The sequence below is a fragment of the Typopeltis vanoorti genome, chromosome 12 (assembly GCF_054136105.1).
Source record: "Typopeltis vanoorti isolate ZY-2024b chromosome 12, IOZ_Tvanoo_1.0, whole genome shotgun sequence".
Lineage (NCBI taxonomy): Eukaryota > Metazoa > Arthropoda > Arachnida > Uropygi > Thelyphonidae > Typopeltis > Typopeltis vanoorti.
This window is the reverse complement of record NC_143560.1, coordinates 108,039,816-108,064,841: the sequence shown is the minus strand read 5'-3', so window position 1 is coordinate 108,064,841 and position 25,026 is coordinate 108,039,816. Positions and strand designations below refer to the sequence as shown.

The 25,026-nt window shown below is 35.3% G+C and overlaps 1 protein-coding gene and 2 non-coding genes across 3 annotated transcripts in view; 1 reads left to right on the top strand and 2 right to left on the bottom strand.

Moving 5' to 3' along the window:
* The window catches only part of mtTFB1 (mitochondrial transcription factor B1), a 114,057-nt gene that overhangs the window by 71,047 nt on the left and 17,984 nt on the right, over window positions 1-25,026 (top strand). The window contains exons 4-5 of the mRNA XM_090401120.1: window positions 5,534-5,805; window positions 23,528-23,681. Coding sequence (XP_090257246.1) covers window positions 5,534-5,805; window positions 23,528-23,681 — 426 coding nt within the window. The remainder of the gene's footprint in view (window positions 1-5,533; window positions 5,806-23,527; window positions 23,682-25,026) is intronic.
* LOC150101122 (U6atac minor spliceosomal RNA) lies at window positions 16,192-16,310 on the bottom strand. The gene has a single exon (XR_016549207.1). It is a non-coding gene; the product is annotated as a U6atac minor spliceosomal RNA (small nuclear RNA).
* TRNAR-UCU (transfer RNA arginine (anticodon UCU)) lies at window positions 16,404-16,476 on the bottom strand. Its single transcript has one exon. It is a non-coding gene; the product is annotated as a tRNA-Arg (tRNA).

Sequence of the window (25,026 nt, the reverse complement as noted above, 5' to 3'; positions counted from 1 at the left end):
AGTCCATAAAAAAGAACACACAATAATAATTTTGGTAAAGTCTCTTGGATCATGCTCTTGACATCCTATACCAAACTGATTAGAAAGGTACTTATTCTTACATCCCACAAAAACCTGGTATGAATGCAAACTTAAGGAAGCCTATGAAATTTTGATGAACCATCCTAATCTAAACATCAATGGTGGCATAAAAATTCCAAGAATTGGGATTGCACACATTCAGCTCACATAACTTTTCAAATTTTCCAGAAAATTCTTACTTTAGGACTCTAAGCAATAATTTCAGCTCCCATCTATACTGTTTATGTTCTAATTTATCTGTGAGTAATTATGTGAAAGCACATTGCTCTCTAGCTTAATATATCTCTTAATGATTTGTAACTAAACAGATAACATGACTCTAGCTTTGTAGTAAGTGTTTTTTTTTTTTAAATCAGAGGTCAGGCTAATAGTGTTAACAGTTGACCAAATTAATATGACTTTAGCATACTATGTAAATTATAATGTAGCTTGTTTCTTTGTATATACGTGTATACTCCAGATGATTACCTTGATATGAAGGTCGAAGCATTGGGTGATTATTTTCGTTTATATTAAACTGAATTACTGGAACACAGTAGTTGTTTCCATAATTTTCAAAAATGAATAATTCTCTTATAGTTATTGTTCTCATCTTTATAAATTGGAATAGCTAGTGTTTGTTTCCAAGAGTTAGGAGTTTTTCATTAAATTATTCACCTGTATTTTTGTACAGTTCCATATTTGTATTATCTTCTTCTAGCGTTTTCCTATTTTTCATCTTATTTGTTGTATTTTTTTTATTTCTGACATTGTAATATTTTCATTAAGTATAAAACAAACAATTAAGTCATTGTTTGTTTTATAAAATTTTACTTTATTATCATCAGGTGAGAGATTTTGAAAATAGGTTATTCATTTTTCTAAAAATATTGTTTGTATTTTTGCCTTTTCTTTTATTTCTTTGTTAAGGTATTTTATAGGTTTTTGGTTGTGGCTTAGATATATTCTTTTCTAGTTCTGTTACAAAATTGTTCCATCTTTCTCTGTTTTTTTCCCTTGCTTCTCTTTTTGCATTTCTTTTGTGATTCAATACAGCTACTGAGCAATAATTACCTGAGGTAGCATGTAATGGGGGGGGGGGGCACAGGGTTCTGTTGTGCTGGATCTGGTGCCATGAACTTAACAGTAATGAATCTAGCTACGTTTTTGCTTGAGAAATTACCAAACATGCAGAATTTTCTGTTAAGAAAGGGATATGTGGAATTACAAAGCAGGCATTTATGACAAGCTTGAGGCATTAGCTTTCTTATGCAGTGCCATTGCATAAGTATTTGGAGGGGGAAGAGATGTTGGTGGTGCATGGGGGGGGAGCATATAAATATATTAAGAAATAACTAACTGAAGGAACTCCATGATATATATTGAAAAACTATTATAATTCTGTATTGATCATGATATCTTGCTCAGTAACGTTGAAATTTTGTTTTCCATAAGCTGACATTGTACAGAACAGCATATCAATGTTGACATGCTGAATTGTTTCATAAAAATATCATTTATTGTGCAAGGGTGATAAACTTTATAAACCAGATGTTCACATTCTTAGAAAAAATATTTTTATGATAATATAGGCTCAGTATGCTTTCCATTCTGTTGGATGTCATCTTGAACATAACACCAAGATTTGTAATGATCTTGCAACATGTCCTTAACAATCTGACAATGCAACTCACATTGCTATGAGATGAGCAGGTTTCTTCAGGAACAAATTCTTTTCCATGAATAATTGTTAGAAGAAGAAAAAAAAAAGTCACATTGAGGTTTCAGCTAAGACTAAAAGGTGGCCAAGATGTCTGAAAATATGACAAATCAGGATTATAGGATGTATTGATATGAGGACCAAAGGTAGCAGTCAGAAATTCAACATGACATTTGCTGTGTGTGTGTGTGTGTGTAATGTGGTGCCATCTTGCATAAACCACTGGATATACAGAGACAGCTGAGTTGCCATAAGTTGCAGCAGGAAGTCACACTGCAGATCAAGATACCTGTTGGAGTTAGATTTCATCAGAGAAAGTGATTTGATTAAATCATGACTTAGCATTATTAATCACACAGGTGCTTTCTTTTCATGTCTATGTTTTCATGAAATTGGCAGGGATGTTCTGATTCTCAAAAATCATACATTCTGTTTGTTCACTCACTTATTATTATTATTACCCCAAGACCTCATGGAGTCAAAGACTCATCTGTGAACAAACGGAATGAAAATAAGCCTTGTCTGAAAAGTGGGGATTGTTAATGTAATATCGCATGTCTTTGCTCTACCCATGTAATGAACTGAAGTTGTCTTTGTTTATCATAAATTTTTAGTGTTACAAGTTCCAATAACACTAAAAATTTGTACATAATCATTTTCAAATTCAGTTTAACATTCATTGAAGTAAATCTTTAGATATACCAACCTAAAGATCTCCTTTTTTGTTGATTTTCCTGGGCTATGTTATGTTGCCACTCAGAACGCATTATCATTTTCTGAAGAACAAACTTTTTTTGTCCAGCATCATTGTTGCTCCTTTCACTGCTTTGCTGTTCAAACTAGCACAACAAATGATATATAGTGTTTTTTGTGAGCACCCAAATCTCCCAAATAAAGCCCAAAGTTCTCTCTGCCTAACAGTTATACTCCTTCTGTTCAGGGTGAATGCTGGTCTTGAAATTCACACTTGCTCTTGTTATCATTCAGGGAGTGAGAGGTATGATTGAAGTCTGATTAGCGGAATAATGAATTACTGACCATTTAAAACTATATACAGGTAACCCTCGTATAACGCGGTTTCGATATAAGACGGTCTATAAACTGTAGTAACCCTTTCTCTTTTCATATATTTTTCAATGCGCAACTTAAAAATCAAATTTTATCTTCGTTAAATTTGTGTCTGCCTGTATTGCTCATGTAGTTATAAGTAGCGAATTTATATTAGGGGAAATACCCCTTAGCACGCATGTACGTCAATAGTTTATTGACGTACTTGCTATTTATTGTTGAAAATTGCCTTTGTTTTCTGCCAGGAAAGTGTGTTAATCTCAAGCTGAGCACTTTATTTTTTGGTGAGTTACGTACAATATGTAATAAAAATATTTTATAGTAATGGCCATTTAGAGGGCTTTTGCGATATGGTTGAAAACGAAATTAGCGAATTAATTGATAGAGAAATAGATTTAAATGAGGAGGAACTGGTACAATTAATAGATGGCGTCAAACCAAATGGCGAGGAAAGTTCTGCCGAAGATTCTGATTCTGATGAATCCATTAAAGAATTCAGTTTAAAGAAATTAGCAGAAGGATTGGACTTGGCAAGAAAGTTATTTTATGGATAATGATCTCCCAATGGAGTGCTCCGGAAAATTCATGAGACAATTGGATATTTGTTTAGCTCCATATTATGAACTTAATAAAAAAAATTGCAGCATAGTGGTAAGCAAGATCTTATTACTGACTTCTTGATAACTAAACCAACCGAAGTATACAATGAGAATTATACAAATGATGTCCAAGAGATTTCAAGTGATGACGACGTCCGGCCACTCGTAAATAAAGAACATCTATGAAATGTTAGTTTTGAAGAGAGTGATTACAATTAAAATATACACTTTATTTTATTTTGCCTAAAACATTTATGTATTATGTGCAATGAAGTTTACGTACAATTTATAATTTTTTATAATTTTATACTATGTATTTGTTTTCTTAACTTACATGAATTACCTGAATTAAATAAAAATATTTTTTGTTGTATATGTCATTGTTTATATAATCTTAAAAACAACGATTTTGGAACCTAACCCTACTTTTTCTATGTGATCTGAGCCTTGCATAACATGATTTATATAACGTGGCATTTTTGTGGAACCTAACATCCACGCTATATGAGGGTTACCTGTATTTAGAAATTTATGTACGTTTAATTATACAAATACAACATTTATTTTATAAAATGATATTCTATCTTTTTCAATTTAGCTACTTGAATACAAATTCTACCCTACGGTTCTTCTTTATGAACTGGTCAATAACATCGTCATAAAAAGTTGGTAGTAACTTAATTTTCCCAAGCAATATGCACACTTGTAAAGGCTGGCTGAAGCTCACTGGCTAGAGCTACTTTGACTGCGTATGGCCTTGTGTTTAAGACGACGTGAAGGGAGCAGAAATGGTTATGTGCACGCATGAAATCATAGTGCTGCAGTGAGGACCTGGAAGCGCCTACAACCGAGCAAGCCAAGATAGCTTTGACTAGACGAGCAGGCATCAGCCTTCGATACACAATGCAAAGCCGTGTATCGTGGCAAAAATTATTGCCGCACAAGCTTAACATGTCTTCTGTCTACAAAAATAAAAGCCTAAATGGAATATTTATAAAAGCATGGAGAATTCGCCACTGCTTCTGTTCAACTGTCAGATGCTTGTTTTCAACCATTATTTTTCTCATTGGAAAAGTGAACGTGTAAATAAGCTATAATTTGCTGCTGCTCTTTAGGGAAACTTCCAAATGCTGCATACTCTCACCAAGTTTCAGTAGCATTCATTAAACTGTTTCATTTTAATCAGTGATACAGATGTATCAACATTTAGTGTACTACCACATATAACATAGTGACCTCTGGGAATCTCTTTGGAATTACAGTGAATGCCAGTCCTTTATATCCCCCCCTCCCCCCAGAAAAAACACTTATTTCCCTTTATTTATTTTTTTTTGTTATTTAAAAATCACCAGATTTCTACCACTCAATCTGTTTCTTGTGTAAATGGTATTTGGGTCTTGATGACATTTTAACTATCCCAACTTTTCTTAGATCTTCATCTACTACAAATCTCGAGTCAGTGCTAGTCATGTTTGTGATAACCTCATAACCAAATAACCTCATATGGTTATTTGGTTATTGTAATAGTGAAATGCATTGAGGAATATGACAATTAGAATTTGGTCAAGGTGATTTCTGTATTCCAAGCTCATGGCATCAAAAGCAAAATATATTTTCAACACAGTGTAAAAAAAGATTTTCTTTCATAAAATATCATTAACAGATAGTGATTTCAAATGTGAAAACGTTTATCTGATTTTTGTACTGCATTTAAATAGCAGCAGAGCAGCATCACTCATTTATAAACATCGAAACATTAAAGCTGATATCAGTGCTTCAACATATAAACTGATAAACTCATTTTTCAGAAACAACACTTTTGACAGTGAAACACTCGGATAACATTTGATAACTTGTTTAATAACACAAGTTGTGTCTTTAAGTGACATTTCAATATGACATAACCATTCATTCCATGAAATAATTGCATTTCCAGATTAACCCCAAACCATTTTGATGAAAAAAGATTTTCAGAATTGTTCTTTATTTTCTCTAAAAAAAAAAAAAGGAAAAAAAAAGACACCGTAGTTGCAATTTATGCTACAATATTAAATTTATAAAGGCATTTTTTTTTGTTTATTTATAGGCAGTGTGCTAAAGAATGGGAAGATGATCCTCCACCCTTTCATGTCATTGCCAACTTACCTTTTAATGTATCGACTCCACTTATTTTAAGGTGGTTAAAGGATTGTTCCCAACATACAGGACTGTTTTCTGGTGGAAGAACCCAATTAACTTTAACTTTTCAGAAAGAAGTAGCTCAGCGAATAGTAGCACCAGAATCATCCCAACAGCGCTGCCGACTGTCCATCATGTGTCAACACTTATGTATAGTAGAACATAAATTTAACATTCTAGGTAAGTGTGTATGTCAGTGGTGAAGATATTTTTAGAGATTATTATTGTTGTTGTACAGGCACCTCCATGGAGTCCTAAGACTCATTGTGAGAGACCCAAACTATTAACACAATCTTGAAACCAACAACAAAGCACTTGCAGTTGATTCAGGCAACCCATTCCATTCATTCACCATTCTCCAAGTGAAAAATCTAGTCCTCATGCCCTTGCTAACCACACTCTAATCCAAATTCCAGGGATGTCCTCTTGTTCTACCCCTCTCTAGCCAAGTACTGAAACATTTCCTCTGCATCAGTCCTATAAAATCCTTTTAAGTAAGTGTTTCTAGGGATCACTTAAAGGTTAAAGCCAAATAACTGGGAGGAGACCTCCACATCGCCTTTCAGGAATATGGAGAACTGACTAGAGCTTCTGACCTAATGGCCAATCCTCACCTTCACGTGGAATGCCCCGTTAGTAGTTATCTACTGGGTATACTGAACAAACAAGGATGGACTGGCAATTTGGGACTTAGCCAACCAAGTTGTACTGTTTATTGGCTTAAACCACAAATGCATATGATGGTACAACATGAAATCTCATGCCGGCTGGGGCGTTTCCTGGTTAAACAAGGCCCTGCTATTCTCGTCAGGGAACCAGGGCAAACAGCGAAAAGTCAGCTACTGGAACAAGCTCCAACTCAACATCTAGAAGAAGAAGAATAAACCCAACATCAGAAGAACTGAAGATAGGAACCATCGATATAAGGATATTAATGGAATGGAAATCGCATTTGCAGAAGAATTGGAAAAGTGTCACATGGACATAATTGGCATTACTGAGATAAAGAAGAAAAACAGGTGAAATATTACTAAATAATAAGTATAGGATGCTATTTTCAGGCAATAATGATCAAGGAAAGGAAGGAGTAGAGATAGCATTCAACACCAAACATGAAGATAAACTTCTTGATTGGAAAGCAGTTTCAAGTAGAGTTATTATGTGAGGAAATGGACAATGAAACTTATTTATGCCTATTGTCCCACAGAAAGTTCTTCTAAGGGAGGAGTGAAGGAGTTGTTTGAGTCATTAGAACAGGCAGAGCCGACATAAAGAAAATAGAAAAAGTGGTCCTTGTTGGACACCTGAACAGCAGAGTAAGAAATGAATTTCACCAGAAATATAGGAACATTTTGGGGAAATTTTGGAGAACAGGCAAAGCTAATAATAATGATCGGTATTTACTGGACTTTAGCCTCCATAGCTCAGTCGGTATAGACGAAGCCCTTTGGTCAGAAAGACCTGGGTTCAATTCCCATCAGTGACGTGAGGAACCTTTATCTGGTCTCTTTCAATGAAAGGTGAGTTAGCCGGTCTCATATGGAGATAGGGAGTTTTTTCACCCGGAAACTCAGGTTTTTCGTCCCCCAGAACAGGCAAATTGGCCCTGCGAACACACACACACATCTACAGACATGGGACACACCGGGAGATATAGGGCTAACCATCTTATCCTCGAGTTACAGTTGTGGTTGCGAAGTCGAAGAATACTTGGAAAGGTTGTGGGTAATTAATGCCTGTTAGGACCACTGATAGGATAGGATTTACTGGACTTCTGCTCAGGACATGGACTAGTCAACACTAACACGTTCTTTCAACATAAAGATGTTCACATGGAGAGAAGAAATAAGAAAAGCCCATTGACTATGTCATCATTGATTAGTGATATCATAAAGCTGGTTCGAGATACAAGAGTGTACAGAGGATATGAAATTGGAAGTGACCATTATTAGTACTAAGCAGGATAAACATGGATATCACATTGGAAAAAAAAACAGTATGTAAGAAATTTTTAAAAAAAATTAAAGTTGAGCAGCTTTTGCAGGCAAATTGTAGACTTTGCAAACATTATTGAAGAAAATTTGCAGCAGTTGAAAACAAGAACAAAACCATGAAGTCTCAGTGGCGAACTCTAAAGAAGATATTGATTGATTCAGCTAGGTAGGTATGTGGTGAAGTTGTATGTAAGGATAGAAAAATAAAAACACTATGGTGGACCCAAGAAGTTAAAGAAGCAGCCCTGGAAAAGAAGTAAGCATACCAAAAGTTTCTAGCAAATAAGTGAACAGATGTCCTGAAAGAATACAGAGAAAAATGCAAGTAAGCTAAGCTATGTGTAAAATTAGCTAAACAGAAGTCATTGGAAGACTTTGGTAAGAGTATGGAAAATAAATATTAGGAAGGTGGCAAAATGTTTTGGAGGCTACTGATGAACCTTAGAAATGGAGGAGAGAGTACTGTAAAAGGAATCAAAGATGATAAAGGTGGTATGAAAACTGAAGATAAGTATACCCTAGATGTCTGGAGTAATTATTTAGAAAGACGGTTAAACAAACTAAGCAGTGACAGAACCATACTAGAAAATTTTCAGGAGGAATGCAAAAAGGCATGCATATCAGTACTTGAGGTAGAAAACACAGTCAAATCATAAAATTTTGAAAGACAGCTGGATTTGATCATATTCAACCAGAAATGCTTAAGTATGGTGGTATAAAAGTTTTGCAGTGGCTACACTGCATAATTCAGAGGGCCATTTCAGAAGGTCAAATTCCCAATGATTGGGGGTAGAGCTTTCACAGTACCCATCTATAAAAAAGGGAATAAAGCTGAATGTGAGAATTACAGATGAATTCCAGGAAAAATTTATGTGAAAAGAGGTTGAGAAAGATTGTGGAAGAGAAACTTAGAGAAGAACAAGCAGGGTTCAGGCCAAATAGAGATTATCAAGATCAGATTTTCATTTTAAGACAAATAGTTGAGAAATCGTAGGAATATGACAAGGATCTGTACTTAAGTTTTGTAGATCTGGAAAGGCATATAACAAGGTGTCCAGAGAAAAGCTTTTCAAATCACTACAATTATGTGGGGTGAATGAGACATTATACAGAGCAATCTTCTTCTTCAGCTGCTCCCATTTCTATATGGGGTCACTGTTTCTGATGAGTCTTCTCCACTGATTTCTATTGTAGATTGCATCTTTGTCCAAGTTTTTCTCCTTCAGATCTTCCTCTGCATTATCTTTCCAACTCTTCTTTGGTCTTCTTCCTCCTCCTCTTCTTCCTCCTTGTATTTCCATCAACATGATACTTTGTCCATCATATTTTTCATTTTGCCTCATTACATATCCATGCCAATCTTAATTGTGCTTCTTGTATTTTGTTTGTAATTGCAATCTTTTACAGTACCTCTGATGTGTTCATTCCTCACCTGGTTTTTCCTTGTTTCCCATCAAAGCATCCTCATTTCTGTAGTACTAATCTTGCTTTCATTGGACTTCTTCATAAGCAATGTCTCCAATCCATATAACATTGTAGATCTCACTACCGTTTTGTATATTTTTCCTTTCAATTTCACTGGAACTTTTCTATCACACAAAATTGCTTACATTTCTTCCATCCTGCCTGAATTTTGTTATTGACTTCCCTTTCCACTTTACCTTTACTATCCACTACTGAAACCAGATATTTGAATTTATCTACTTTCTTGATGACCTCTCTATTCAGCACCATATCTTCCTCAGTGTCAACATTTTGACCACACACCAGATATTCTGTTTTTCTTCTGCTAACTCTGTCCTCTTTCTTCTAATACTCTGTTCCTCTTATCAGCTTTTATTCTGCTTCCTCTCTCTGACTTGCTCTGTCAAAGTATCTGTTACTCCATTAAAGAGAAAAGGACTGAGTGCTGATCCCTGATGTAAACCAACTGTTACCTCAAAACTGTTATTTACAAACAGCTCCTAACTATTGCTTGCACATTTCCTGTATCAATCTAACATATTTTTCTGGCACTTTCTTTTCTCTTAAACTCCTCCATATCTCTTTTCTAGGTACTATGTCATATGCCTTCTCTAAGTCTATAAAAATGACATGTAGTGGCCTCTGTCAGTCATCTGCCTCAGAATAAATACCACATCCATAGTTCCTCTTTGAGACATAAAATCAAACTGTTCTTTTGCAATATTAACTTCTTCCCTCAGTCTTCCATCTATGGCTCTTTCAAATAACTTCACTGTATAAGACAAGTTTAATTCCTCTATAATCGGTACAGTCCTATATATCTCTCTTTCCCTTACCTATATATATATATATATATATATATAGGTACCATCACCACCACACTGTCTCCATTCCTTAGGAATTACTTCTTGCTGCTTTCTTCCTTTGTATTGCTGCTTGTACATTTTCTTCCCACCACCAGCTTTCCTTGTTTTCTCTTATCTTGCCTGATGTTTCTCCCAGTTATATCCTTGCTACATTTCCTGATTGTGTCTGCACTGTGTTGTCACTATTGTTGGACATCACTGAAATCTCTTTTTATCTCCTTAAATCTGTTCTTCACTACTTCCTTCCTTAGTTTAAACAACTTTATCCTGTGCATGCCTTGTGTTCTTGTGATTTTCACTTTTTTGAGATGCAAATCCTTGCAAAGTAGTTGATGTTGTGAAGTGACATGGTCTCCAGGAATTACCCCACAGTTCCAGTTCCTCGCTTCCTTGAAATGTGTTCTTCTGTACATCAGATAGTCAAGTTGAGATGTTATGCTTCCACTCTTGTATGTGATCAGATGTTCTGCCCTCTTGCTGAAGAAAGTATTCACTAGAGCCATTTCAATGCAACTGCAAAATCTATTATTCTTAACCCTTCCTGATTCACTTCACATATCCCATGATCTCCATGTATTCTCTGACACTGTTTATTTTTCCTACCTACATGTCCATTTAGATCACTCCCAATAATCACATGTTCCTCTTCACTCCATCCATTTGTGTGTCCAGAATGCATCATTTTCTTCATTTGTACATCCAACCTGTGGGGCATACACACTAATCAGATTAACTATTAGTGTGTATGCCCACAGTTCTATAATTTCTACGAATTACTTCCACCACACAATCTTTCGTTTCTTTACACAATATAATTCCCACTCCATTTCTTCCCATCTCTGATGCTCCACTATAGAATTGCTTGTAACCATCTCCAAGTTCTTTCACTTTGTTACCTCGCCACCTAGTTTCTTGCACACACAACATGTCTACTCTCTTCTTTTCATCAAATCTGCTATCTCTCTTCCTCTACAAGTCATACATATTCAGTGAGGCAACCCAGTTCTATGTCTTTTAGGAGCTAGATTCTTTAGCTACACCAGCTCATTACATTATTATACAAGGGCAAGGGCTCCCTTGCCCTTGTATCACAATGTATCTGGGTACGCTCTAGCAGTCCTCGAATAGTCCAATACTTGACTCATATGGCTTTTGGCACTTTTTACGACCAGATGCCCTTCCTGACGTCAACCCCCCCCCCATTTATCTGGTCTTGGGACTGGCCGAAGAATAGGCTAAAGCCTACTTCCCGGATGGAATTGGAGCATTATGCACAGCAGTATACAGTCTATATTTAAGTTGTCAGTCAGCAGTTAGAATTGAGGAAAATACAGGAAGATAGTGTGATGTAAAATCAAGGATAAGACAAGGATGCACATTATCTCCACTCTTATTCATCATATATATGGATTACATTATGAAAGAAAGTGACATTAGTCCTGATATTAGAAGTGGAAATGTCAAACATAGCTCTTTGATTTATGCAGATGATGTACTTCTAAACACATCTAGTGTAAGTCTCCAGGATTCTCTAACTAAATTGAATGGCAGCTGTAACAAATTTGGAATGAAAATCAGCAATAAAAAGACTAAAACTATGAAAATAGGCAGGAACATAGAAAACTTCAGCTGCATTCTAAATAGTGATCCTATAGAACAGGTAAAATATTTCAGCTATTTAGGCATAGTTTTTAGTGAACATGGCAAGTTAAATCTGGAAATAGACAAAGCTGGTATTGTGGATAACCAGCTAAATAAATTTATGTGGAATAAGAGAGAAATTAGCCAAAACATCCAACTAGCAGTATACAAGACTGTGCTCAAACTAGTTTTAAGTTATGGATCTGAGAGTTGGGTTAGAAATAAAGCACTTGATCAAAGACTAAAGACCACAGATGAGGGTTCTGAGAAAAATTAGGGGAGTAAACTGATGGCATCAATGCCAAATCATATTAAAATGAAGATATTAGAAAAGAATTTGACATTATTAGCATTCAAGAATGTGTCAGCAGAGTTAATCTAAGATGGTATGGCCACTTAAATAGAATGGAGGAGGAAAGGTTAGCAAAACAGGTGTTTGATGCCAAGATGGCAGGAGAGAACCATAGGAAGACCAAGTTCTGGGTAGATTGATTCAATTAGAACTGCCTTGGAAGAACAAAATGTTAGATATGACAATATTGGAGTGCTTATAAGTAATAGACTAATTTGGAGGAAAATTGTGGATAGGAGATTAATAATTATGTAAACTTAATCATGTATTGTTGTCATAGTAACCTGAACATCCCTTTGGGGTATATGTCAGGAAATTGATGATGATAATCCTCCCTCTTTTTTTTGCCTGCCAATCAATTTTTACAATCTGCAAATTCTCAATCTATCCTAATAGGAAGCATTTATTTCACAGTTCACGGGCAATTCATTGTGGGGAAAATTCATTTTGGGAACTATTCATCGCAGAAAAAATTCACTGGAAAATTGAAATGATATTGCATTGATACCAATATATAAAAAGTAAATGCAGTGGAAAATAAATTTCACAAAATATATGTTTTTTTTTTTTTTTAAAATTTAGTCACTTAACATTAAAACTTGAGTTTTTTCTTGTTTTATTCGTTGACCATGTATTAATAAATGATATACACAAATTGTCAACAAGTTACACTAGCTATTCTGTGGGGCTTCTTCAGGACAAGTATGAAGGTACACAATAACGTTTGCTAGTAAAAAAGAAGAATGGAGTAACACAGTCAAATAAATTAAAATTAAAACTGACTCATAACATCATAAGCATGGAGTGTTGTGTCTCAGTCATTGTTTATTGAGTGCATTGTATAGTTTTTAGCGAAATGAAATTCTGGTAAGCTGAGTGAATTTATTAGGCTTTTCCAGATGTCTTTCAGAATCATTCCTTGATTTCTGTTTAGATTTTCTCCTGAACGGAGTACAACTGCGGATTCTTTGAAGTTTCTACATTGAAAATCTTCTATGTAAGGCATGGAGCTGTCAGGAAAAGCCTAATAAATTCACTCAGCTTACCAGAATTTCATTTCGCTAAAAACTATACAATGCACTCAATAAACAATTAGCTATTAATAGTTAACTATAAATATTAGTTGGATATAACTATTATCCATAAATATTCTTAAATATGGTGCTCTTTCTCCCTAACCATCCTATCTGTAACAATTAATATTACATATACAGAGCCTGTAGTAAGAAAGAATATTAATAACTTTATACGGAATAAAAAAATTTCAGAAAGCTAAATATAATCGAAATATTAAATATGTAAAATATTTCTTAAATTTTTTTTGAAAATATATTTTTTAAAATGTTTTAAAAGAAATATCTTTTAAAAAAATATTTCTTTGTTTTCACGCTCAGGTCCGGTCACCTGGGTTTTTTGGGGATGAAAAAGTGGTGGCAAAGATCCAAAGGCGAGTGGACTGTGGAATAAATGTTTCCTGTGAGGATACACTGAGGATTTGCAGATTGTAAAAGTTGGAAAACAGGCGAAAAAAAAGGGGGCATGTCCAGACAATTTATCGCGGGAAAATTAATTGCACAAAAATTCTAGAATTTTTGTGCAATTAATTTTCCCGCGATAAATTGTCTGGACATGCCCCCTTTTTTTTCGCCTGTTTTCCAACTTTTACAATCTGCAAATCCTCAGTGTATCCTCACAGGAAACATTTATTCCACAGTCCACTCGCCTTTGGATCTTTGCCACCACTTTTTCATCCCCAAAAAACCCAGGTGACCGGACCTGAGCACAGTAATTCATATGTGGTTGTATCAAGGCATTATAAAGAGGAATGATAACGCTCTTATCTCTGCTTAGTGTGTTCTTCAATAACCAAGTAATCCTGTGAGCTACCCTGCTACTTTAGCAATATGTCTTCTAAACTTCAACTCTCTATCTACTACTATCTCCAAATCCCTGGCTTCATCAGTTTGGTGGAATACAGTTCACTCAATGTGGTATACAGCTTGTAATCTTTGTATCCCCAAATGCATAACTTTACACATTTCCACGTTAAATTGATATCAATTGTTTTGCCTATACCGTTAGCCTATTTAAATCATCCTGCAAACTCTACATCACCTTGATTAACTATTACCCTAGCCAACTTTGCATCATCAGCAACAACTGAATATCTCCCTTCAAATGATTTCCTAAATCAGACACAAACACATTCCAGATGGGATTGGTTGAACCACTATATATGAACAGTGTAAATATTATTATTATTATTATTATTATTCAGGCCTCCATGGAGCCAAAAGACTCATCGTGGGAGGTCCTTCCTAAGAAACACAAAGTCTATCAAGACTCATCGAGGGGAGGTTCCCCCCCCCCCCCCAAGAAACACAAAGTTTATCATACCACTCCTTGAACTCATTGACTTTTCTCGCTCTCACCACTCCATCAGACAATGCATTCCATGGTTCAACCACCCTCCATGCAAAGAAACCACTTCTCACCCTCTTGCTTACAGTTTCCTTTCGTAACTCCCAGGGATGGCCTCTTGTCATCACTCCTTCCCGCTGTTCAACCAAGCGAAAGAACTCCCCAGTGTCAACCCTGTAACCACCTCTCAACAGTTTAAAAGTCTCAATCATATCACCTCTCCTTCTTCTATCCACCAAACTCTGAAGTCCACATTCCCTCAGCCGATCCTCATAACTATCCTTGTACAGTCCTGAAACCATCTTTGTCATCCGTCTTTGTATCCTTTCCACAGTTAATTTATCTCCTTCAAATCCTGGGGACCAAATCTGAGAACAATAGTCTAAGTGTGGTCTGATCAGAGACTTATACAACGGAATGATAACCCTTTTATCTCTGCAGGTCAGTGTCCTTCTCATAATTGCAGCAATCCTCTGGGTTACCTTCACCACCTTTGCAATATGTCCGCTAAATTTCAGGTTTCTATCAATCATCAACCCCAGATCTCTTGTCTCCCCTACTTCCTCCAGTATAACTCCTCCCATAGAGAATGCAGCATCCATCGATGTTTCCCAAACCTCAAGACCTTACATTTTGCTGCATTAAACCGACACCCCCATTCATTTGCCCATCTATCTAGCTTATTCAAATCCTCTTGCAGAGCTACCACATCTGCACTATTACTAATAATCCTTCCCAGCTTCACATCATCTGTAAACAACTGAATATCCCCTTGCAATCCACTGGCAATGTCATTGATATAAAGGTTAAACAATATAGGTCCCAGTACTAAGCCCTCTGGGACCCCACTTGTAACCCTCTGCTTCCTTGAAACTGCCCCACCATACACAACTCTCTGATACCTATCGGACAACCAATCCTGAATCCAGTTGACCAATCTGACATCCAGACCCATGTGCTGCAACTTAAATATCAGCTTATCATGTGGCACCCTGTCAAATCCCTTCACTAAGTCTAAGAAAATGGCAGTATATGCCTTTCCCTCATCTAATGCTCTTTTAACTTTATCATAAAACGCTAGCAGATTGCTAAAACAAGAGCACCCCTTCACAAATCAATGTTGATTCTCACAGATAACATTACCCTAATCTGCCCAATGCTGTATATGATCCTTCACTACTTTCTCCAAGATTTTACTAACTACTGATGATGCACAAACTGGTCTATAATTAGACACTTCCAGTCTGCTACCACCTTTATGCAATGGCACTATCTTACCTTCCTTCCATTCCATGGGCACCTTTCCAGTAGCCAGACTTTCATTGAAAAGCCAGGTCAAAGGCACTCTCATTTCCCTAGCACATTCTCTCAAAACTCGTGGTGAAATACCATCCAGTCGCACAGTTTTACTGACAACCAGAGTACTCAGTATTTGAAACACACTCTCCTCCTGTACCTTTAAACCTTGAACCTGCCCTATCCCTCTAGCATTAAAACTGACTCCTCCAGGATGAAATACTCCAATAAAGTGGTCATTGAATAATTCTACTATGTCCTCTGCATCAGTCACTCTATTCCCATTTTTATCCCACAATATCATTCTTCCGCAGTCATTTCTCCTCCTACTGGCTACATATCTAAAAAAATTCCCTAGGATTTTCTTTGGATCTTAGGGCTAATCTCCTCTCATATTCCAGTTTCGTCTTCCTTACCATACTAGTCACTCTTCTGGCCTGTGTCTTATACTCTTCATGCATCTTCTCTTCTCTTGTCTCCTTATATCTCTTCCACAGCCTCTTTTTCGCATGCAATTGCTGTTTAATATTGTAAAAATTGGTTAAGTGCCGCGAAGTAAGCGGTAGTGCCTTAACCTTATATGTATTAGGCCCAGAGGCCGGTCCGTCCTTATTAAGGGGAGTGCTAACCTTCTCTCCTTTCATACAACACAAAAATCCTCTAGTCACCGACTAGACTCGAAATGAAGTCTTCGTTCGTGCAGTGAAGCGCATCCACTGAGCTACACAGGCTCTCAAAAATATTCATCCCTACCGGGACTCGCACCCTGGACCTTTGGATTAGAAGTCCAACGCGCTATCCACTGAGCTACAGGGACATCAAAAAGGAAGCCAGGACCTTTGGATTAGAAGTCCAACACGCTATCCACTGCGCTACACGGACATCAAAATATTAAACAGGAAAGATGAAATTTTTAAAACAGTATATAATTATAAACCAAGAGGGAAAAAAGTAAATTGAAAAGTAGAAGTGGAGCATATAATAATCAAAGTGATGTAGAAGAGCTTAGGTAATTGTTAAAGAAAATGAAGAGTCAGGTTAAATGTATGGAGAAGGAAACTGAATATTTAAAGAAGAGCAGTAACTGATTTAAATGACAAGGAGGTTAAGAAGAAACAAGTATCTAAAGATGATAGGGTTGCTTTATATGGTGACTCAATCATTAAAAGTGTGGTAAAAAATAAAGTGCACAAGACATATTTTACAGGTGGTACAATAAAGCAAATATCAGATGCTTTGCATAGAAGGAAAGAACGGGCATCAGAATTAGTGGTGGGCAGAAATGACTTGAATGTGGAAAGGGGTTTGAAGTTGTTGTTGCAGGAAGTGAAAGATAATAGTGTAATTGGGAAAGTGGTTAGTTTGCTGCCCAGATATGACAGTAGTGAACTGAGAAGGAAAGTAATGATACTGAATGACAAGATGGCTGAATTGTGTCAAGCAGAGAGTGTTCAATTTGAGAATGCATGGAATGAATTCAAAGGGAAGTTAGAATCATTCAAAGCTGATGGGATGCATTTGAATGGATTTGGTGTTGGTCATTTGGAGCAACTGCTATTTACTAAGCTTGCACAGGGTTCATATGAAATTAGTACCACTAAGAGTCAGAGAGAGATGTTGAGAAGCAGGTTGTGGAAGGACAGGAAGAGGATGAATACAAAGGTGAGGAAGTGATTATAGCAGAGCAGTGTGATGCAGTGCAAAATGGTGGTGATAAGAATATAAATGAAAATTGGAGTCAGGATCAGCGAAATGGGGTTGGTCAGAATGAAAAGAGAAAAACAGTAAAGAGTAATTGTGTTGATGGGATGGCCTCAAAGATTGGAGAATGCTTGTATACTAATGCATGGAGTGTTAGAAATCAAGGGGGATGAGTTTGTAGCATTGATTGAATCAGTATGCTCAAAGAAACTGCCATAAGTGAAACTTGGTTGACTGATGATGATATAATGTCAGGACTTGAAATTGTAGGATATAGAATTTTCCAAAAGGACAGGAAGATGAATAGAGGAGGGAGAGTGTTGTTAATGGTAGCAGAGGAATTGTATCCTTCCAGAGTTGAAGTGGAAAATAGTAGTACATGTGAAGATTTTGAAGCTCTTTGGTGTGAAGTTGAGATCAGTAGAATAGTATATCTAATATGATGTTGTTATAGGCCAGGGAATGTGGAGAGTATTGATTGAGAAATGTTTAGACAAATTAGTTGGGCAAGTAAAAGGATGATGATCCTAATGGGAGGTTTTAATTATAGGAATGTGGATTGGAAACAAAAAATAGTGTATAATATTTGTTGTGTGAGTGAATTTGTTGAGTTTCTGTGGGATAACTATCTGAAGCAGCATGTGATGGAAGCAACATGAGGTTTATTGGTGTTAGATTTAGTGATATCCTCACAGGATGTGATTGTGAATGAGGTGTCAATGCTATCAACAGGTAGTATTGTTGATACCTTATTTTAATTACCAACCAAACCATGAGGCATTGGTTTGGAAAGTAATCAAACAGTAAAAAGTTGTTATCAAGATGGTTTATATATGGAACTATAAGGTGGGTGATTATTAGAAGCTCCATAGTCAACTAGCATCAATACATTGGATTGATGAATTGTGTAAACAAGATGTTGACCGTGCATGGGAAATGATAAGGAAGTATCTAACACAAGCAATTTCACTGGGTTGTTGAAAAATACCTTGACGAGCAGAGACAAGCAAGTTATTGTACCTCTGTACCGAGCCTTGATAAGACCTCATCTCGACTACTGTGCCCAGATTTGGTCACCTAGGTTCCTTCTTGATGGGGAGGAGGTGGAGAGGATCCAGAGGCGAGTGACTAAGATGATAGCGGGTCTATGGAATGAACCATATGAGAACAGGTTGAAGATTTGTGGGTTTCAGAAATTAGTTGATAGGTGGAAAAGGGGAGATATGATTGAGACATTCAAATTGCTAAAGGGTTTCTATAGGATTAATTCAGAGGATATTTTTGAGATCAGGACTGGTGGTGGGAGAACTAGGAGATACCTATGGAAGCTGGGCAAGAGTGTGGTTAGCAGGGTTCTTTACTTTTAGAGTGGTAAAGGGGGTAAAGTGGAATAAGCTGCCAGAGTCTATTGTGGATGCTATGATGGTGAGTAAGTTCAAGGCAAGGTATGATAGATACTGTGAGAATGTCGTACAGTTGTGTGGACATGATGTTTAGGGCCTACCTCGATGAGTCTAAGGACTCCCTGGAGTTGCCGTAATAATAATAACTGCATGCCAAGAGTAAAGCGAATAAATACAGTAGGAGTGAGATGTATAAATGGTGAAATCAAGCAAGCAGCAATACAAAAGTTGCTATAGAGGAAGTGCAAGATAGTTTGCAGTAAAAAAGATGAATGAAGAATATAAAGTGCAGGCCAGAAAAGTGGCAAGCATGGTTTAAAAAAAAAGAAAAAAAGTAGAATATGAGAGGAGATTAGCCAGTCAGGTCAAAGCTAATCCAAGAAAATTTTTCTCCTATGTGGCAAGCAAGAGAAAAAATAATTATGGCAGGCTGATACTAGTGGATAGTTATGGTAGCAGAGTAACCATAGCAAATGATATAGTGTAATTATTTAACGAACACTTCATCACTGTATATCGTAATGGTGTGAATGATGCTGTGTAACATGTAGAAGGGAGGCGAGAATTAAAGGTGAAAGAATCAGAGGTGTTTCAAGTGTTGCTTGAGTTTGATGTTAATAAAGCTGGGAATGGATGATAAATCACCATGTATTTTTAAATAATGTGCAAAAGATTTAGCAGTGCCCTTGTCTTGGCTATTTAATGAAAGTTTGGTAGTGCAGAAGGTTCCTAAGGAGTGGAAAGAAGGCAAAATAATAGTAATAATAGTAATAGCAAAATAACAAAATAATAATAATGCAGAAGGTTCCTAAGGAGTGGAAAGAAGGCAAAATAATACCTCTCCACAAACATAGTTTCCAATTATAGACCGGTCTGTATACCTGCAGTTGTGATCAAAGTGTTGGAAAAAAATTGGTTAGAAATGAAATACAGGGTTGGGTTGATTGACATAAGATTCTCTATGATGGTCAGCATGGGTTTGTGAAGAGCAAGTCTTGTTTTAGCAATTTGCTTTTGTTTTATGATAAGGTGACAGATGTATTGGATAAGCGAGAATCATAAATAGTGATATTCTTCAACTTTGAAAAAGCATTTGATAGCTTACCATATGATAACTTGGTGTACAAGCTGCAGAGGATAGGATTACATAGTATATTGGTTAGATGGATCAGAGATTGGCTCTCAGAACAATACCAGCAAGTTGTGTATGATGAAGTATCTCATAAAAGGAAGGTGACTAGTGGCATGCCTAAGGGTTCTGTTCTTGGGCCCTTACTGTTTAACTTATTTGTTAATGATATTTCATGTAGATTGACAAGGGATCTTCAAAAGTTTGCAAATTATGCAAAGTTAGGTAGAATTATCAGGAGTAGTGCTGATGTTAATTCTCTACAGGAAGATTTGACTAGACTTTTAGCTTGGGCAAATGAGTGGGTTGCAGTTTTAATATTAATAAATGTAAAGTGTTACACTTTGGGAACAGAGATATAAGGCTACGTACTGTATTGGTGGAGCTGTACTTCAGGAAGTGAATGAGATTCAAGATCTTAAAGTGATGGTAAAGAGTGGACTGAAGTTTCGGTGGCATATTACACGTGTTGCAAAGACTGCACATCGTATTGCTGCTATGATTAAAGGTACATTGACATGTAGGGATAAGGAGGTGGTGGTGCCTCTGTGTAAGGCATTGGTCAGCCACATATAGATTATTGTGCTCAGATTTGGTCACCTAGTTTTCATTGTGGGAAACACTAGAGAGGACCCAAAGATCAATAACCAAAGTGATATCAGGACTATGGAGTGTTGCTTATGAAGAGTGTTAGAGAGAACGTGGATTACAGAGATTGATGGACAGAAGGAAAATTTTGATAGAGACCTTCCAGTTAGTTAAGTGCTATCAGATTAATACAGAAGAAATTATAAAATGTGTTAAGATAAAGCGGATGTTAAGATCTGAAGAATGAGAGGTCATCCCTGGAAGTAGTATAAAGATGTTGTGAAGAAGTGTGAGGAATAGATTTTTTACATGGTGAGTTGTTAGTGAGTGGAATGCATTTCCTGAGTGTGTTGTGAGTGCAGGTAGTATAAATAACTTCAAAGCTTATTATGATAGATGTGTTGCTGGTTGAGTGGGCCTCCCATGATGAGTCTGACTCCATGAAGGTTACCAAATAATAATATTAATTACTTAAATTAAGGGGATATTAAATCCCACATAGTTTTAAAACCGAATAAGAAACTCAAAGATTGGAATCAGAGAGTTTCTTGCCGAATATAGTAAACTATAAAGTATCGGTGACACTAGCGTTAGCCAATGCAAGTGATCCTAGTACGTAGTACAATACCGGGCAACTCGTTGCAAAGGTGGGGAAGTTCAGATCGCTATTCTTAGGTATTTTCCATAATGTAAAAACACATTTCCTAGGAAATGTATGCTGTTATTACATTATGGAGGGAGGTCACTACCCAGACCGGTAGTGACCTCCCTCCTAACGCTAACGCTAGTGTCGACGATACTTTATAGTTTACTATATTCGGCAAGAAACTCTCTGATTCCAATCTTTGAGTTTCTTATTCGGTTTTAAAACTATGTGGGATTTAATATCCCCTTAATTTAAGTAATGTTTTCATTGCCGAAATGAAGCTTATTAGCTCTTTATACTTAAATAATATTAATGTTTTAGTATTCTAGTTCAAATCAATCAGTCTTCAGGAATTAGTAATATTCAATTCAGTTCTGAAAATGGACCAGAAATCATTAGATTCAGTGTTAGAGAGTAAGATATAAAATTTTTACATCATCAAAAGCTATCTTTGACAGGTGTAGCAGTGTCAAATTTTCTATCAAAATGAGTGTTATATTTTAATGTTTGTGTGCTTGATTTGCTCCACATATGTTATTCCCCACCTATATGTCCAACCTATATTTTAAGACAGTCGTGGTGTATATAACAATATATTATATTTAATTTTTATTTTTTTGGTTGGTTAGGTATGTTCCAGATTCGTATCCATGGTAGTGCATTGAACATGTTGTGTTCTAAATAATGAAGCTCAATTATACAAAATTAAAATATTCACTTTAAACATATAATTATATACAACAAATACAAAAAATAATTAAATGGCCATTTTTAAAATAACATAAATGAGCTTGATTTTCTCTCATACACTATTTAATATTGAGAGACAAAACAAAATATTTCTACAAAAACAAGCTGAAAATACCATTCAGTTAAACATTCTGTAGTCTTACTCGGCCATATAAAAGTTTCCTTTAATCATCTATCTTTCACTTTTCTGAAGTAGGCATGACGAAAAATTTCACAAACTACGGTAATATATTAATTCAGCAGTTCCAGATGCATTCCCAATACTAGAACTTTCACTGCAGATTCCAAATTATTCCATGGATTATTCCAGTTATTAGCTTCACAGTTCCATATCCCTGGAAAGTAATTCAAAATGCATATAAAACCCTTTTCTGAGATTTGAGAATTTAACTCGGTAGTTTATTAAACTTCTTAATTACAATAAAGAGTAGCAAGCAAGGAAACAGAGCTTCCTTGCTTATTATTCTTTACTTTCTAGCATTCCTGTTACCAAACAACAGCTATTCTAAAAAAAAACAACTAATGCGCATGTCCATTATCAAGATTCAAAAGTGAAAACTCAGGTGACAACATGGTTGCTGTTATTACTGTGCTTGCACATTACAAGTATTTGACATAGAAATGCTACAGTAAACAACATAATTTATAATATACATTCACCATTGCTGTGTTATTCCCTAAGGATTACAATATATGGTAAGGAAGTTTACTTGCTTATAACTACAATTAAATTTATTTATATCGCTATTGCTTAACCACATGGCAGCTCCAATAATACTAAGCATATAACCTGAGCATACTATTACTACTAAGCATATAAGCACCTGCTTTCTTTGTTTATTTATTTATTTTTTTCCAATATAGATGCACCTAATTAGGACTTTAGTCTTTGTGCTGCCCGTTGCAGTTGTTTATAAACTAATCCCATTGTTATCCAGATTGTTGTTATTTTGCATACTATGGCAAACTGTTTTTGTGCTCTGAAGATGCTGGACATAATACCAGCAAAATATCAGCAATAAGTTAATACAGATTAATTATTTTCTTATTAGTCTTTGTTCTCATCAATACTATTAAAATTAAAGTAACATGCCTTCTGATGCTGTCATATGTTAGTAGAGATGGCTAGTATATGGTTATGAACTAAAAAATGCTTTGTTAAAATTGATATTCATAAGAGAAAAGAAAGTATAGTAAAATATTTTGTCCTTTTCTTCCTCCCTCTTTTTTTTTTTTTTTGCATTATAAAAAGACACAATTTTTCCATATCAAGAATACATGTAAGTTCAAATTTAAAACTTCCTTATTTTTCAGAATAATAGCTACTGAAAGTAACTGTATTATACATCATTGTATATTTCTGTTAGTAAAGAAAACGAAATTGCATTTTAAGGCAAAGTTTATAATTTTCTTTTTTACATTTTCTACCTTTGCATATTTCTGAAATTTAGTTTATTTTAGACTGCCTAAAGAAAAGTTGATTATGTATTAATATTTAAATGCATCCATTTACTGCAGACACTTTCAAAATTAATTGAGATTGATCTTTTAAACTTAAACAGGGAGATTATTTTTAACACACTATTTTAACATTATTTTTAACATATATATATATATAAATATAATATTTTTGGATTCATGTTCATTCTAGGCAGTGCATTTGTTCCTAAGCCAGAAGTCGACGTTGGAGTTGTACATTTTATACCATTAAAAGTACCAGCCATTAACCTTCCTTTTAAGTTGGTAGAAAAAGTTGCCCGAAATTTATTTCTCCATCGTCAGAAATACTGCATACGAGGAGTAGAGTAAGGATCATTTGTAGAACATTTAAATATCATTTACATTTATTTCATTTAACTCGCATAGTAACGAACATTATTTTAAAAGATTTGCACATAATTATGAACTGTTGAAAAATGTTTGCCAAAGACATCGATAATACCATTCCATCTTCATCTACTTGTAAATTGAGTACACACATACAAAAAAAAAAAAAAAGTTTTATAAAGCATGAAAATACTGGGAATCCTCACATATCCCGTGAAAAGATGTTCAGAAAATTCGATTTCATTTTTGTTTTCTAATAAATGCGTTTTTTCTTTCTACCTTATTAATATAAATTACAATAAACTTATTTTAAAAAAATGTTGGAAAGGAGCAGTAACCAGAGTTAAAATCAGCCTGATGCACCCCAAGCACATTAGTTTGTCATTGTTTACATTATGATTTATGTTTTATGTTATTGCCTGTTTTTATTTTGCTCTAAATATGCTGATATATGTTTGTATTTTTTTCCTCCTGAGTTAGTCTTCATTGGATAATTTTGGAATTGATTTCCTAATTTCATGACTTTTCTAATTTTTAAAAATTAGCATATTCGTCTTAGTAATTTTTTCTTATTTAAAAAAAATAAGTACAGCAAAAAATTATTATTATTATAGCAAATTGCATTTACTAGAAGATGTCAAAATTGTTGATTCACTGAATGTCATCACACTTATTTTTAATTTAATCTAGCCAGAACAATAGTCATATTGAAAAGGGACTCTTGCTATTGCAATAGATGGGGGAAAAAAAAAAGAATGAGAGAGAGATTTTGGTAATAGTCCACCTTTGACTGTATGGCAGTATTTTGCTTCTTTTTGACATTTTACTATGTTTGATTAATGCTTTATCATTTTGACTTCTGTTAAATATACATTTTTAACCAGTGAAGGAAATTAGAAAATTTTCAATGAATGCAGCTATATCTCACAAAGGATTGTGTGCTGGAAATTAACATTTTCAACAGTTATGACAACTTTCATAAATTCTATATGTTATAAACTTTATTTCAAGCCTTTTCTTTCTTGTCTGAATACTGTAGTCAGAAGAACGAACATATGTAATTTGGTTAGAAAGATCTGAGCTATAATCAGAAATACATAAATATACAAGATCTGTTCAGAAAGTTCTGAAACATAATTTATTTAAAATATATACAAAAATTTGTTATTATAGCAATATATCCACTTCAAAATATTCTCCTCTTGTCTCAAAATACTGTTTCCGGTATTTTTCCCACTTTTGGAAGCATCTCTGGAACTATTCTAAAGGAACGGCTTGAGTTGCTCTGTTGCATTCTGTTTAATTTCATTTACATCTTGAAGC